Genomic DNA, 15,432 nt, shown 5'->3' with positions numbered 1-15,432 from the left:
TAAAATCTAAGTTCTGCTGCCTGTATAGTTCTGTTTTTTCTTAAGTGCTGCTTCTGGATTCTAGTCAAGGATCCCTTACAGGTACATGAGGAGCTTAGGCATTCTATTCCTTTATCTGAGGGACAGAGGTAGCATATTTACTGAGGTTTTATTTTCTTTTCCTTTGTCTAAAAGGTGAGTGCCCTTCTGGTTTTAATATACTTTTCATTTGAACAGAATTGCTCAAATTCCTGAGCTCTTGTTTCAAATGGTACCCAAATGTAAGACAAACTAAGCTGACTCTGGAGCAAGACGCTTCCAGTAGAAGGTTGGTTTTCTCCTGTTTTGAGGCTACCCAAATGTGCCAGTTGCCTTGCAGACTCTTGCTGAGGTGACGCTTAAGGGCTCATTGTCTCAACGCTTGGGAACTTTGAGAAATTAATTGTTGACTAGGCTGCAGTGCAGCTGTTTGACCTAAATGCTGATGTTACCAAATGCTATGCTCTGTACTTGCCAGAAAGCTAATGGATCAACCCAAGTGTCTGTAGTTCCTCATTTAGTTGACTAAAGCTAGGGTTTTGAATCTTTCTGCATAAAAAGACTGGTAGTTTTTCTCACAAATGGGAATCTACATAGGCAAAATATCTGTGCAAAACCAGATTGTGTAATAAATAAATACCCTTCCTCCTTTTTCTTCATGCCTCTCGTTGTTTCCAGGATTGCTTTAAACATGTGGCACTCTGCTTTTGAGTACATACTCTCAATCCATTCAAGAATTTAAGGAATTTATTCTGTTCCTCCTGTATGGTCATGGTTAATATATACGTGTATTTTTTTTTAATTGCAGACTTTAAAAAATTCCAAAAGTCTTTGCTCCCTTGACTATGAAGATGATGATGATGACACACAAATGAAGACAATTGTGTCATCCCCATGTGACTCAAATGATCTTATGAACATCATCACCCCTGGTTCCAGTCCGATGAAAGAACAGCTGGATGAAGTAAGGCATCACGGGTCATGCCAAGGTAGCTTCAAAACAAGGGATTATAAGAAAGCAGCTGCAGTATGTGAAAGCGACGAGGACACAAGTGATTGTGAGAGCACCGAAGAAGGCATCTTTCCTCTAGACTGTGGGGACTTGGACCTAGAGCAGATTGAAAACAACTGAGACTCCAAGTTATGTGCTAGAATCAGAATTGTTCTAAACTAAAATGATAGAGGATTACCTTTGCCATGCATAATCCATGTCCCTGAATCTCTGTATTGCCTATCTTGGGCCTGTGTTAGAAGAAATGTTTCAGGTGGGGGAAAAACGTGAACCATTGTTACCTGTTTAGTCTATTGATCAATATGTGGATGACAACGAAAAAAGTAGGAGGTTAAATGTTATTTTGAACATTAAGGAATAATTTTGATTAAAAATTTCCTAACAGATATTTTGCATTTTTATGGCTTTTACAGTTCTGGAGAAAAAGCATCTCTATTTTGAAATGAATTTTCAGAAGGGCATTCTATAAAACTAAATCTGTCTACAGTGATTCTGGTGCGGGTATATGTTGCTTTTGTTGAAGAGCTTAATGTGAAAAGTGAATTGCATAATTAAATTGGTAATAAACCTTCAGATAGAACTCTTAAATATCTGGTTGACAACTGGTCCAAAATACTTAACTGCCATCTTTGACAGTGTCTGGTTAAAAGAAACTTCATAACATGTACAAATGTTCTTTTCATACATTCAGGACTTTTTGATCAAAATATGGTAGTGACCTTAAAGGTTAACATTTTCCATTATTTTACTACTTGAATTGTTTTCTAGCCTGAAGCAATGCTAATTTAGGTGGGATAAAACTGCAAGTAGCTGCCCACCTACTTGGTCATTATGTTTTCTGTGGTTCAAAAGAATGTACAACAAGAGCACTTGAACTTTTAGACAGGGACTTTGTAATGATCAATTCCCCAGGAGGTGATCCCTTCAGCAATACTAGAAGGAAAATAGTCCTTGAATTAAATAAAATGACATTTTGCTTTGCACTTGTGTCTGCTTATGAATTTTACTAGTGGAAAATGTGTCGTCTGTGGCAGATTCTGTAATATGGTACTTATGTGCAGAACTGGGTGGAGGGGGGGGCAGATTTCTGGTCATCTGAAAAGAAAGTGACATCAAGTTAGTCTGGGGAGCTGGGGAGTAACTCATGCTGCATCCCAAAGTGTGTCTCAGTGATTACATACACTGCAATCATCTCAAATGTAATACTGTATTCATTGCAGTCTATTGCAACACATACTTATTTTGTTAGTTCAGCTACAATGAGGATTTTCCTGAACAAGGGGGAAATCAATCTCAAAATGGTTTTTAATTGGATAGAAATGGGGAAGCTTAGATTATGGCATTTCAGTGTATCATGTTAATGTGCTCCAGTGAGCCAACTCCTACTGTAACTTGTGCCATAAAACCAAAATACAGCAACATATTTTAAGTCAGCTAATGGAATGTGATTAAAATAAGAAATAAATATCTTGAGGCATATGACAAAGGCTGTGGCAAAGTATGACACAGGCTCCAGCCTTGTGGTTAGGGTCAGCCTTTGATCATAAAGAGAATTGGCCTTTAATTACTGAACCAGCTTACATAACTCAGTATCTATACAAAATTTTAAAAGTTTGGGTAGCCAGTAAGAAGCTCTAAACTCTTTTCTTGCTTTTATGACTCCTACTCCGTATACAACTACAAGTGGCAATGATCTGTCATACTGATACTGGTATATGTGTGTAGTAAGGTGCAAGAACACTGCAAAGACTTGTTGCCTTCTTGATATGCTAATATATATTGTGTGGGAGAAAGTGAAGCTGCTCACTGTTGACAAAAACCATTCTCCTTTTTCTAGATGAGTAAATAAAGGAGTTGCTGTTGGAGCAAAGACTTCTGTTCCTTCAGCTCCTGTTAGAGTGGGCGTCTTACCCCACAGATATTTGCTCTGGTGTAGCACAGAGCATGCAGATGGTGGCATACACATGCACAGAGCTCTTTGAAATCTTATGCAACAGAGGATCACTATTCTTGCTACTTCTTCAAGAAATAGCTATTTCAAGAAGTAGCAAGTGAGGTACAGCCAGTTCCCCTCGTGGGTAAATGGGAAATGCGCTGTAGCGTGGTGATCAGTCATTGTGGGTAATGGAACAACCCAGCTCCCTCCTGGACTGCAATTACTAGTTGCAGAACTACACTTCTCTTTGTGTATTCTTCTTAACTGAGCAATAGAGGTAAGTAAAATTGAATCAACTTCGCTACAATCCTACATTAAAGGCCAATAGTACAACTGGGATCACTTACATGTTAATTTACCTATTTGAAAGCACTCTAGTTAAAAGTGTAATGGCATGGAATGAGAAAGCTAAGGTGGCAATCCATTTGGCTCTTCCTCCCCCAAGGAAGACAAGCTCCTGGAAAAATAAAAGAAGAAAATACCTCAGAAGGCATGAATAAAAGGAGGTAAGATATGCTTTGTCAAGAAAAAAAAAAACCAAAACAAGAACTGAAGCTATTAATAAGACTGTGATAGAGCAAAGGCAAGAGTAGAAGACCAGGTAATTATTCTAGCTCTGAAATACGGTCTGGCTGTGATCTCAACGAATTGACTTTAGCCTGAAAAGTAGGGTTCTCCAATTCCCTTCTGTAGGTGAGCTGTTTTCAGTCAACACAAAGCTGCATTCCTACCCCCGTGCTTAGGGCAGGAAGGGGTTTCCCAAGTGAAGGTACAGATACATTTGCTTATGGTAATGCAGGACTCGGCCTCCTGGTAAGCCAGCTGTTAAAACTCTAAATAGCCCGTCTGTGGAAACAAACAGAAAGGAGTGGGTTTAGATACTGAAGAACAAGTTTCATGAAAGTAGGAAGTAGTGATTATCTAGTTCAGGCTCTTATTAGTGGATGACAGGAAAATAAGTAGTTGGACAGCTGTGCAGTAACACTGGCAAATGAAGAAGTCTGCTGAAAGGAGTCTCTGCACTTTGTCTACAGATGCTAATGTAATCCCCCCCGAGAACCAAAAGTAAAAGGAATTATTGGTTAAAACTTAACTTCAGATGGGGCAGACGTCCCCCACAAGATCTGAAGTCCTGCTCCAAAAGAAAAATCACAGATTATTAATTTGGTGCTTTTGTTGCACTTGATTATAGGATAAAATCTGTAGTGGCTTTTGGGCAAATAAAGAAGGTGGTTTGCAAAAAGGGAAAGCATGGTTTCAGAGATTGAATTGTATTTAGAAGCAGACTGAGCTAGGCTGTAAGCAGCTCTGCTCTGGGAGTGGTTTCCTTCTGTCTTGCACCCAGTGTCAGAACGGAAGACTATTGCATGGGGTTTTGGGAGTTGCTGTAGGTCACTTCTCTTTCATTTTTATTAGCAACCTGGATAACAAAGTAGTATGTATGTTAAATTTGCAGTCAACAGGAAGCTGGACAGATGTGAAAGATAAGATAGCATTAGAATTCAAAATAGTCTTGGCAGCTTGCAGAAAAAAGTGCAACGGGGAGGAGATGGTGGGGAAAGACAAGATCCTTTTCAGAAAGGTACTAAATTTAGATAGTGTTAAACAACTGCCCAAATTCGGAGTCACGCCAACTAGTTAGTGGTATTTCAGATAAGGGATCTGGCAGTTTGTCCTCCTGGTGGTAGAAAAGCAAGCTTCAGGCTAAGGTTCACAAATGACTGTATTTGGTGAGACTCAAGATAATCCTGTGCTTCACAGGAGCACCTGTAAGTATGCAACTTGAGATGCTGCACTTAGGACTAGACAGTGTGGTGGAGAGTGGCACGACTGATACCTTGAAAACGTGGGAAAATGCACTTGTGAGGATGCACTGAAAGACCTGAGCTTGAAATCATATGGTAGACTGGGCTTAAATTGCAGCTGGGTGATAGTTTCTTCTAAGGCCAAATGTAAAAAAATAAGGATAGGGAATCACTGAACAGATGTGCAGGGAGATGGTAGTAGCTATTCCACAAATAGAGGTCTGTCAGGAGCAATAGCTGCATTTCGGCTTGCTTTGGGGCAGGGGGGAAAGGCTGGTTGACTTCCCACAGTCCTTTCCCATCCCATTTTCCTTTGAATTTGTGTGACTTGCATCTCCAAGCAAGCCTAAAAGTTAAAAGGTAAATAACTGCTGGAGGAAGAGAAGTTGAGGATAACGTGCAAGGAAACGCGCACTTTGGAGCAGAGGTAGGAGCTCACAGTGCATGGTTCAACTGTAATCTATAGATGCTATTCAGAGTTGACATTTGCTAGAATATAGGCCCCTATGTTGTAAGCTTGTGCTAAATCATCCTTCTGAAAAACATAAATATGTATTTGTCTGTATCCAGGTCCGTTCTGGTGGGGTGGTGCCTAGTGAATTTATATTTACTTTCAAACTGCTGGTAAAGATGCTGATTATCTGTTGGTGTAAAGCTAGCTTCTGCAAAACCTCTGAAAACACGTGGGTTTGTTGGAAAGTCCTTGGTGGTCCATTGCCAGATGCCAGAATAATTTTTCTCAATCTGTTCACTGTGTTTATTTTGCAAACTATATGGTGTTCATTTTTAAACGTACTGGAGTATAGATCTGTGTGCTTGCACAGTGGGCTTTCGCAGCAGGGCTCATCTCATTAGAAATCATCCAGTGCTGCTCAGCAGATCACCTGGGATGTTTCCTTCAAGGCCTCGTCCTTAAAAGAGGTGAGCTGCTGGGTTTCATGTGCTCACTCTGCAGAGGACCTGCTCCAGGACCTGTGGGCTGCCACTTCCACCACGTCTCCGTTCCTTTTCCTCAGCATTATAAAGGGACGAGCATCAAACAGTCGGGATCTGGGACCCTGCTGTGTGGCTGCTTATCATTGGACCCCTTGGTGGAGCTTGTTAGTTGTTTAACGCACACAAAATACAGTTTTAGAGGAGCATTGCTGCCATATGCTTAGCAGCCCGTTCTGTTTTCAAAGTGAGTTTTGACATCAGTTGTTTTGGAGTTTGTGTGTAATTAACATCATCCAAGTTACTGCTCCTACCGCCATCTGGTCAGCACAATAGTCATTGGTATGCCGAAAACTGGTATTTACTAGGGGAAAATGAGGGTGTTTTCACTATCTGCAGCTTCTTGGGCCCATCCGGCAGAACTGCTTTTATGGGGCTTTGCTATTGTAGAGTGACTTAGAGATCTATGCTGAGAGTGATTTGGGCCAGGGAAATATTGCGTGAACTCTATGGAGACAAGTTTAAAACTTCCTTAGAGCAGCATTTCACTTCTTAAACTCTTTAAAAGGTAAACTATAAGACTAAATGTTTTGTGATGTCTCAGTTCGGACAAAGAGCTGTGGTGTCCTGATTCAGGTAAGCTCGTCTGATGTGAGTGATGATGTGAATTTAAAGCGAGGGCTATTCTGTTGAGTGCTCAAAACTTGTGTCCCACTTTCCAAAACAGACTTGGCTGAACTCCTCTCTGCAGCAGCGTGGAGTGAGAACGTATTCCCAGAGCACTCGGCTACGGACTGGGGTGATGTTCAGCTGCCCCAGCTGCCTTCTCTGTTTTTTATTCTTTGCTCTTCCTTGCTTCATCTTACAGCTACTCTACATCAGGTGGGGGTTTGAGACGCTGTCAGAACGGGTTTCTGGAAGTGTCAGAGCTGCGGCTCATGGCTAGGTAGCTACAGCGAGGGAAAGGTCAGTGCTGTAGCCCTTACTTGTGAGATGTGTGGTAGTAATGGGATTGCTCATCAAAACAGAGGGCTGCTCACATCTCAGAGAAGCAGATATTCCTCAAAATCCATTCTCATCTAATTCTCAGGCAGAAGAGGAGGGAGATCTTGGAAAAGAGTGACAGAGGATGGCCCTGTACCGTCTGCAGCTTTTGCTTTTTTGCAGCTGACGAGGCTTCGGTCCAGCATACGACGGCCTGATTTTGCTGCGTGGCTCCGCTTCATCCTCCCAACGGCTTTTTCCATGCACTGAATGAGACGTGTTCCCGTGGAAGACAGAGCGGGTCGTTACATGAATGGAGAATCTTGCATAATGCAGAAAGGTGCATGAGAGCAAATTACGAGTCTGTAGGCAGCCTTGCATCTGCTATTTGCTAATTCTGAGGGACTTAGCAATTTTCATCTTGCTCTAACACACAGTTTTAAAAACATTATGTGATACAACTCCTCCACTGAAAAAAGATATGAAAATATACTAATTGTCCAGATTTGGTCATCAGCACTGTCATGGTCTTAAGACCCACAGCAAAGTCATTCACTATGCGAGCTAACAGCCTACTACTTTTGTTTATTGTCTGATAACATGGATCCACCAGAGAGGAAGTAAGGTATATGTTTTGCAGATGTCTCCACAGCTTTTTACTTGCCAAGAAAGCAATGTCCGTGCCTAGGGAGCATGGGTTTTACTCTGGTTTTTTTTGAAATCTGGCTATTACAAGATGATCTAGTTCTGTTTTACCCCTCTGAATCACTAGCATCCCTAATGCCTCCCCATCCCCATCAAGCTGTTCTGTTCCCCATGCTTCTCAGTTACATCCAGCATCCTATCGGTTTGGAAAATCATGTCCAGAGCTGGTTTGTCGGAAGGGGTTGGGTGGTACGTGGGCTTATCCGGGCAGCAGCAGGGAGCTGGGACAGCAGGCGCATGCCCAGTACGTGTGAAATGTTTAGAGAGTTGAGATGCTGAAGTCTCAAATCTCAACAAAGAGTTTGCAAACTGGTGTGTTTTTCCAGCCCTTAAAGCAAGGTCAAAATTGAATGAAATTTTACAGGAATCACAAATGCTGATTTGTGACACTAGCTTTGTGACAATCACAGTAACTCTGACAAAGTCCCTATAGATGCTAAGGCTTCTTAGCTAGATAATTGGTGTTGTTTGTTTTTTTTGTTTTTTTTTTTTTTGTTTTTAATTGAGCAAAGCCTAGTGTGAAAAGAGTTGAACCAATTTAATTTATTAACAAATTTAAGGAATCAACCCAAAGCAAATACTTGACATGGAAGAACTTCAGCCTGAACACCTTTAAGTCATTGGAAACAAGTCTAAAATCAGGATCTTGTAATGGAAAACATTGGGTGACCTGATCTTGGAGTGTGTCTGACTTGTCTGTCTAATGTGAATGTTCTGCTTTCAAATGCCATTATATTGGAGTCTATCTAGCGCAAATGAGAAAATGGCGACAGAAACAGAGAGGGGAAAGAACCATGGAAATCAACAGAAATAGAGAAATTTGAATAGAAAAAAATCTAGTATGGGAGATCATCATTTAAACCAAAAGGCTTGCGTGTCGATGTCAGAACTGTAGCAAATGCAAGTTGTCCTACCCTGTATTTTTTTTCATCTGAAACAAATATTCCTTCTAAAAGAAGGCATTTCTATCAGTCTACATTAGTCTGGACCAGTGGGAACAGCTGGGGTAGTCTTTACGCACCAGTCACTTCGAATTCTAGCCAAGAAAATATTCCTAAAACTATTGCTCTTCAGGAAAAGAATGTGATTTTAGCCTGTAAGCAGGAAGGGACTGGGGCTGTAAGTCTTGTTTGTGCGTACACAAAGCTATCTAGACCTTGAACTCCTGAAGACGTGTGTATCTTGCATAGTAAAGCTGTTCCTAATGGTAGCAGTGACACTAGAGGCTCTCAGGAAAAGAGCGACTCCTAAATGTATGGGTGTTTGTCGTTCTAGTTAATTTGTCTAATGCTGCTTTTTCACACACTCCAGTATTCAGAGTTACACCTCTTCCTAAATCCGCTTGCAAATGGTAACATCCAACCTCATTTCCACACCCTCCTTTCAACTTCCCTCACACTAAGGGCTCTGCCTCGATTGATCTGTTTTCATTTTCTTCACCCGGGTGCTCGTATACCTGAACAAACTGAATTGCTGGAGCGGGGCTCAGCCGGGAGCACCTCGAGTGCCGCTTTGGCTCCCCAGCACAGGAGATGCCCGGGTGGGGGGAAAAGCTTAATATGCAAGCGGAGCGAGCCAGACGTGGGGACAAAAGGGTGATATAATCCATTTTGTGAATGGCCAGCTGTTCAGCTGCGGGGCTGCCCGGCTCCCCCCATGGAGAGTTATGCAAATGGAGAGGGCGGGCACGGGAAGGCAGCTGGGCCACCGGCCGAAGCGGTAAGCTGGGCTTTGTAACGTGGGCTTGCTCGTTAGCCGGGCCGTTGCCTGTACCCGTGATGCTTCGGGTTGGGGCTCGCCATTTGCCAGCCAAAACTCTACTTTTGGCCCCACGATGAGGCGTGTACAAAAGGAGGGGGGGGGAGAGATGCTGGATCCCCAAGGTCAGTGCAAATGGTCTTTGTAAAGGAGTCTGAGTAACCCCCGCTGCCCACAGCCCTGCTCCTCCTCCCTCATCTCTTTAGTGCAATGAGGAAGGCTTTGTCTGAAACCGGGTACGGAGGTATAAAAAAATTGTGATGTTTCGGCAAGCATCCAGGCTCTGCCACATTGGGCTGGCTGGTCCCGTGTTGTTGCCCCCATTTTAATCCCTCTGACAATGTGCTGGGGTTCGTGGGGTGGTGTACCTGCCTGTCCTTATTGCCCTGGGGTCAGATTTGTTCTGCAATGGGGTGGAAAGCTCCAGGTTCTCACCTCGTTTGGGAGAGAACTGGGTGGGTGGCAATGCAGCCGATGCCGACTGCCTTCAGCCCAGCTCCTATGGGCCATATAGGGGTTTCCAGCATGGGACAGCTGCGTTCCGCTGCTGGGTTATGAAATGGGGTCTCAGGTTTGGAGATGCATGTAGAGGACCAAGGGCTGGGTGCTCCCAGCCAGGGAGTGGTGCAGCCCCAGGCATCAGGCACCTCTGTGGGGATGGGATGGGACATCGGTCTACGCGTCTGTCCTGGCTCCACCGTGCCCATGGTGGGGAGGGCTACGGCAGAGCTGCGGTCTGGCATCCTCCAGCGTCGCTGGGGCAGGGACTGATGGCCCAGGACTGGGCTGAAACAGGGTCGGGATGCCCGATAGATCTTTTACAAAGGGCATGTGCCCCTTCCCTCCTCCCTACCTGTTCCCAGAGCTTTCTCAGCTACGCAGGGCTCAGAGGCGGGAGGGCAGCAGGATTGACCCCTATAAAACGAGGGGGCAGGGAGGAGCAAGGGGTGCTGCGGTAGGAGACCGCACAAGAGCGATGCGTCGCTGCGTGCTGGCACGGGTGTCTGTACGAGCAGCACCTATAACCCAGCGATGGTGCTGGTCTCCCTTTAACCCTGTCTGCTGGGCTCTGGCCCCGCTGCGGGCTTCCTGGGTCCCCATCAGTTGTTGCGGAGATCTCAGTTGAGTTTCTTATCCTTTGACAAACACGCATCGGTGCCCTGGAGCGTTCTTCTTACTCAAAAAAGCCCCCAGAGCTGCATACTGCAGGTGGATGTGCTGCGCTGGCTCATCTCACCTTGCCATTGCACCTGCGTGGTTGTGAAACACACGGCTCCAGCCAAAGCTGTTCCTGGAAAACACACCGTGTGTCTCTGCTGCCATCAAACCCCCAACGTGCTGTGCTGTGGGTGGCCCAAAGGCAGGACGCAGAGATGCTCTGCCCTCTGTGCAGCTGGGGACCCGGTCACATGGATTCCCTGCATCCTTCTTTTGGGCAGAGGTGGGAGCGGGGCTGGAAAAATATGATCGGCAATTCATCTGGCTGAAGGCTGAGCACCGTTTCAGGGGCTGGGACCTCAGGCAGTGTTGAAATCCACTCCTGTAAACTTTGAACTGCAATTAGTCATGTAAATTGTTGGGCTGTTGAATGTTTAACTGCATAGTTCAGAATGGGGGGGGGAGTCAGGAGGGACCAACAGGCAGTGGGGGTTCATGGGGGGCTGGCGGGGAGCTGCTCGTCATGGTGAGATGTTTGCTGGGGAGCAAGGTTGTCTTGGATGGGCAGGTTGGTAGATGGGTATCCAAAGCCAGAGGAAAACGGCAGATCATGGATAAAATGAATGGAAGAGAACTACCCTTTAAGACCAGGTCTGAGCAGTGCAACCCACGGAGGAATTTACTGCACTTGGCAGCAGTATCAGCTGCGTGTAGCAACACTTTTAGGTGTGTGGCGAACATTTTCTCCCATAGTCTTTCCATCCTAAATGCTTGAGTAACTTGATGCATCTTTCAGATCCTCTCTATGCCGTGCTGGGGAGCAAACCAATGAGGCAGCGGCAAAGCATGAAGAAAAAACTCATCATCATCTGCAGGGAGAAGTGTTTTCCCCAGAAAGACCCTTTTTGACTTGTCAGGTGTTTGAAACCTGACTCATTCTACATATCTCACTCTCTCACCAGAAAATCAGTGCTTCTATTGATGTTAATTCTTGCAAATAGCTTTTACTGTCTAATTTTAATGCCTTTTGCAAGTAGTCCATCTAAAACTGTAACTGATTCCTATGGATATAGTCCAGACTACTGGGAAAATAATGTGCCTTCCTAGGATGTCTTTACTGTCTGGTAGAAGTTGTTGAATGTTTTTAGTCAAATGTATTTAGAATCACAATTAGTTCTCTTTCTTTTTTTCCTCTTCCTTGTAAGTGAAATGGAAGGTCTGATTAGTGGAGAAATCCAGCATTTCCTTAATGAGGTTAAGCGATTAGATGAAGGAAATTCATGACCGTAATAGGTCCTGGCCTAGACACTCCATGCAGCAGCCTGTGCTTTCCAGGCTGGGAGCAATTCAGCCTCCTGGCCATCGTTCTTTGCAGCAGGATAGAAATACCCTTATTTTACCAACAACGGGACTGCCATGATGATTCTAGGCTGTGGATGGCAAGGGAAGACTTCCTTCAAGAAGCTGTGCTTTCCTGATTACACCTGCTTAGACACTACAATACCAAAACACACAATTTCCACTACTTTCTTGTACGCTCTGGGGTCTGTGCTCAAGTCCTGTGCTTGATCTAATCGTTGGGACTATACCTTAAAACTGATGAAAGAGCCTGCAACAGAGCTGAGGGGTGGACACAAGGATGCTCCGGTCTCCCTCCTGGGTTGCCCCTCTCCTGCGTGGTGCTGGAGAGCTGGTGCTCAGGTCTTTTAATATCAGGCATGTTCTCTCGCCCAGTTTTCCCAGCAGGACCCACGTGCCAAAGCACCCTTTGCATCTTGGTTGCATCTACTTTCTGTAACCGTAATACAATACACCCCAAATGGATTTTCTGCACCGTTTTGTAGCCTGGTTGATTTTTTTTTAATTTTCCCGCTCCGGCTGGAGGCTGGCAAGGTCTGTCTCCTTTATGCCTGCTCAGCCTTAGCCAGGCACGGATTTCGGTTGAAGCAGTTTAACGAACGTCAGCGCTGACCTCATTGTGCTGCATTGTTTTTGTGGGTGTCTGCACCTTTCAAGCGAGCTCCAATTAGAAGAGGGGGGAGAAGAGAGGGGAAGAAAGGAAGTAAATAGAGGCAAAATGATTCAGCTTTCAGTAAATCTGCAGCCTGTTTATCAGACAGATGGAGCCACGTAGTGGATGGCTTTGCTGCAGCCTGGCCCCCGAGCAGGTGGGTATTTTGGAAACGATGAGCAGTTTGCCCCTCTAATTCGTGGCCGCACAGCTTACACCGGACATATGTTGATTACAACTTGACTCAGCTCCTGCTGTTGCAGGAATCGGAACATGTTCTCCCCTCCCCACCGGCTTTAAAAAGAAATTGCTGGAATAAAAACAAAGAAAAAGTTACAGACACTTGTTGCATTGGAGTGGGAAGGACAAATGAGGGTTCAGAACCACCCGGGCACGATTTCACTTAAGTACTAATTGCGGAGTGCCTTTCATTAAGAGACCATCGTGGTTGTCCCAGCAGCATTTTGAACATATATGCAGATGGGCAGATGGCCCTTTGCTGTAGTACAGGCAGACACATCTAGTGTTACAGATGGATTATTATGTTGATTCATTGCTAAAAGAAAAACTTATCTCACAATAGGGCACTCGTTTGAGCACGTTTCCTTCTCGAGCTTATGTTTCTCCTCAGTATTGCCAGCTTTTACTCCATGAAACAAAGTTTTCAATCAGCATGGCTAGTGTTTCTCCTTCTGCACTGCAAAAAGAGAAAGAAAAAAAGTTTAAGAGCCTGTCTAAGAGCAAAATGATCCTTTGGGGAACCTGGAAGCTGCTGTATAACTTCAACTGCTGCTGGGCAGGGAGGGCACCTTTGGTAAGTGGTATTAACTCTCCATCTTTCTAACCCGTGCTGAACTGTGATCGTTCCTAGGTCAAGTCCTCCAACATCACTGGGTTAGGAGGAAGATCTGGGACAGACACATCGCGTTGTCCTCATGGAAGAGGAATCAGTTTGAAGCTCAAGGTAACTTGCCCGGAAGATGATACTTTAGCCTAAAGCACCAGCATAGCTATTGGACTGGTAGATATTGGTTAAAATGCCTGCTCCACCGCTATGGTGGGATGAACGTGGTACTTCCACAATGAATACTGAGAAGATGTGTTTGTAAAGACTGCATGGTATCTTGCCTAGTTATTTTAAAGGATACCTTGTGCAATGTGGGGGCAGAGGCAATGTGAGGCCTGCCCCGTCCCAGGTCCAAGAGGAACAAGACAAGGCAGGAGGTGGATGGTTGGATTGTGGCAGACCATGTCTCTCCTTGGGCTGCTGCCAAAACTGGCTTCTGACTGCTCCCGTGGTGATCTTCCTGGGCTGCATATTTTGTCACAGCCTTGTCAAAGGTAGTTCTTTTCCCCGGGACATCCTCCATGGGACACTGGTGCAGTGGGGGGAGGAGAGTCAAGTAACAGCCTCTAGCATCACTTGTCACCAGCTATGTTGCAGTTGTGACGAGAATAGCACTCTTGCTTCACCCTGTTCCCCCCCAAAAAAAAACGGAGGAGCGAAAAGAAACCTCATTTTCTGCTTGACCCTGATATCTTGACGCTGAATTTGTATCTATTAGAGAAACTAATTTCCTGCTCCTTATCTACCCAGCCTTTGTAACTTTATGTTGCCACCCTGAACAGCACCAGAGGTTTGGCCAACAAGAGAAAAGCAAACAAAAGATGAACTCGGAGATATGAAATCTGGAGCTACACCTGCTGCAGACAAGGTTATTCTAAAGCTGGCTGGCATTGCATGCTTTAATAACGAAGCAGCAGCAAAAGGTCCCAACAATAGAAGCAGAAATTGCCCCAGAGCTGAGATATGCAGCCCCACAGTTGTGTCACTCTCCAGTAACAGTCTGTCCTGAAATCACACCTTTTCTCTCCCTCTTTACAAGATGTGGTTTAACATACCCACCACCCTGGGGAGTTCTGAGGAGTTAAAAATCCTCTGATCAATGGTATTTCTCCAAATAAAGGGGGAAGTGGTGTGCCAAATGCTGAATATGAACCTCAGGTGATGGCTTAGATTTGCCAGTTGTTACTTGGGCAGACGTTCGGATGTGTTTGGACAGTCATTAGACATCTGAGTATCTGGTTCACAGCTTGCCCCAGTGATATCTGCTCAAGGTTTGGGTCCAAACAGTCCCCTCCGGTACTTGTGCATGGGGTTTGGTGGTGCTCTGTAGGGTTAGGAGCCGTTGGGGACTCCAACATGTGATGAAAGCCTGCAGATAAGGGAGATCTCCAATAAGTAAGCAGAACACTTATCTGTGGTTTCAGAACAGACAACTATGGAAGCCAGCAGAATTTAGGATAGACACACATGTAAAATACCAGGAAAAAATGGTTACATAACGTGAAGTAATGTTACACAACGCAGGGAAAAGGATATAGTCCTCAAACCAGAAAATGACCTTTTGGTTTTAGTTTCTGAATGGCATTGAATGAGATTATGCAACAGTTGACCGGTCTGTAAAACACGGGAGTTGATATTTACTTACGTTCCCAGGATGTGAATCGTCAGTTCATATTTGCAAGGCAGTTGGAGGACTTTGGATGAGTGACTTTGCAGATACAAAGATACGCGTTAGAGTCTCCTCACCGTCAGACGACGCAGCAGCGACTGCCTCCATGTGTCTGCGCACAACCACACGTGCCCATAAACAGCTTTCCTACAGGAACGTTGTGGTTTCAAATGTGCATGAAACACAATTCATTATTAATTAGTTAACCTTAGCCTAAAATGCCTTACGTCTAGGAGACTTTGTGGTCACACTATGGATGCATTTGTCATATTCAAAGAAGGAAATGGTTTACTGGACTGGACATACAAGGCCAGGCTAGATGCCTGCTGTGGATCCTCCTGGCCTAAGTTTCAGTGAATCTGTGCATCCTATCACAGCATGAAAACCTATGTGCTTAAATATGCCAGCTATATCTAATGACACTAATTTCAGTGATCCCCACCTCCTCCAGCTGTCTGATGCTACCAGTATGACGTTACTTCCCAAGCTCTGTGGGAGGCTGTAAAGAGGAGTGACTCTTGGCATGGGAAGCTGTTTGGGGCAAGGTTTGGTAGAAGGTCTCTGCCTTCAGCAGCTCCTGCTGTCACTTTTATGAC

The 15,432-nt window shown here is 44.7% G+C and overlaps 1 protein-coding gene across 4 annotated transcripts in view; it reads left to right on the top strand.

Moving 5' to 3' along the window:
• FAM53A (family with sequence similarity 53 member A) overlaps positions 1 to 2,013 on the top strand; it is a 73,292-nt gene extending 71,279 nt beyond the window's left edge. For all 4 annotated transcript variants that reach the window (XM_030019666.1, XM_030019678.1, XM_041123631.1 and 1 more), the window contains exon 5: positions 827 to 2,013. In XM_030019666.1, the coding sequence (XP_029875526.1) occupies positions 827 to 1,150 (324 nt within the window). In that variant the 3' untranslated portion in view covers positions 1,151 to 2,013. The remainder of the gene's footprint in view (positions 1 to 826) is intronic.
• The last annotated feature ends 13,419 nt before the right edge of the window (positions 2,014 to 15,432 follow it).

Source organism: Aquila chrysaetos, chromosome 1, assembly GCF_900496995.4.
Source record: "Aquila chrysaetos chrysaetos chromosome 1, bAquChr1.4, whole genome shotgun sequence".
Classification (NCBI taxonomy): Eukaryota; Metazoa; Chordata; class Aves; order Accipitriformes; family Accipitridae; genus Aquila; species Aquila chrysaetos.
This window is presented reverse-complemented; position numbering and strand designations above follow the sequence as displayed.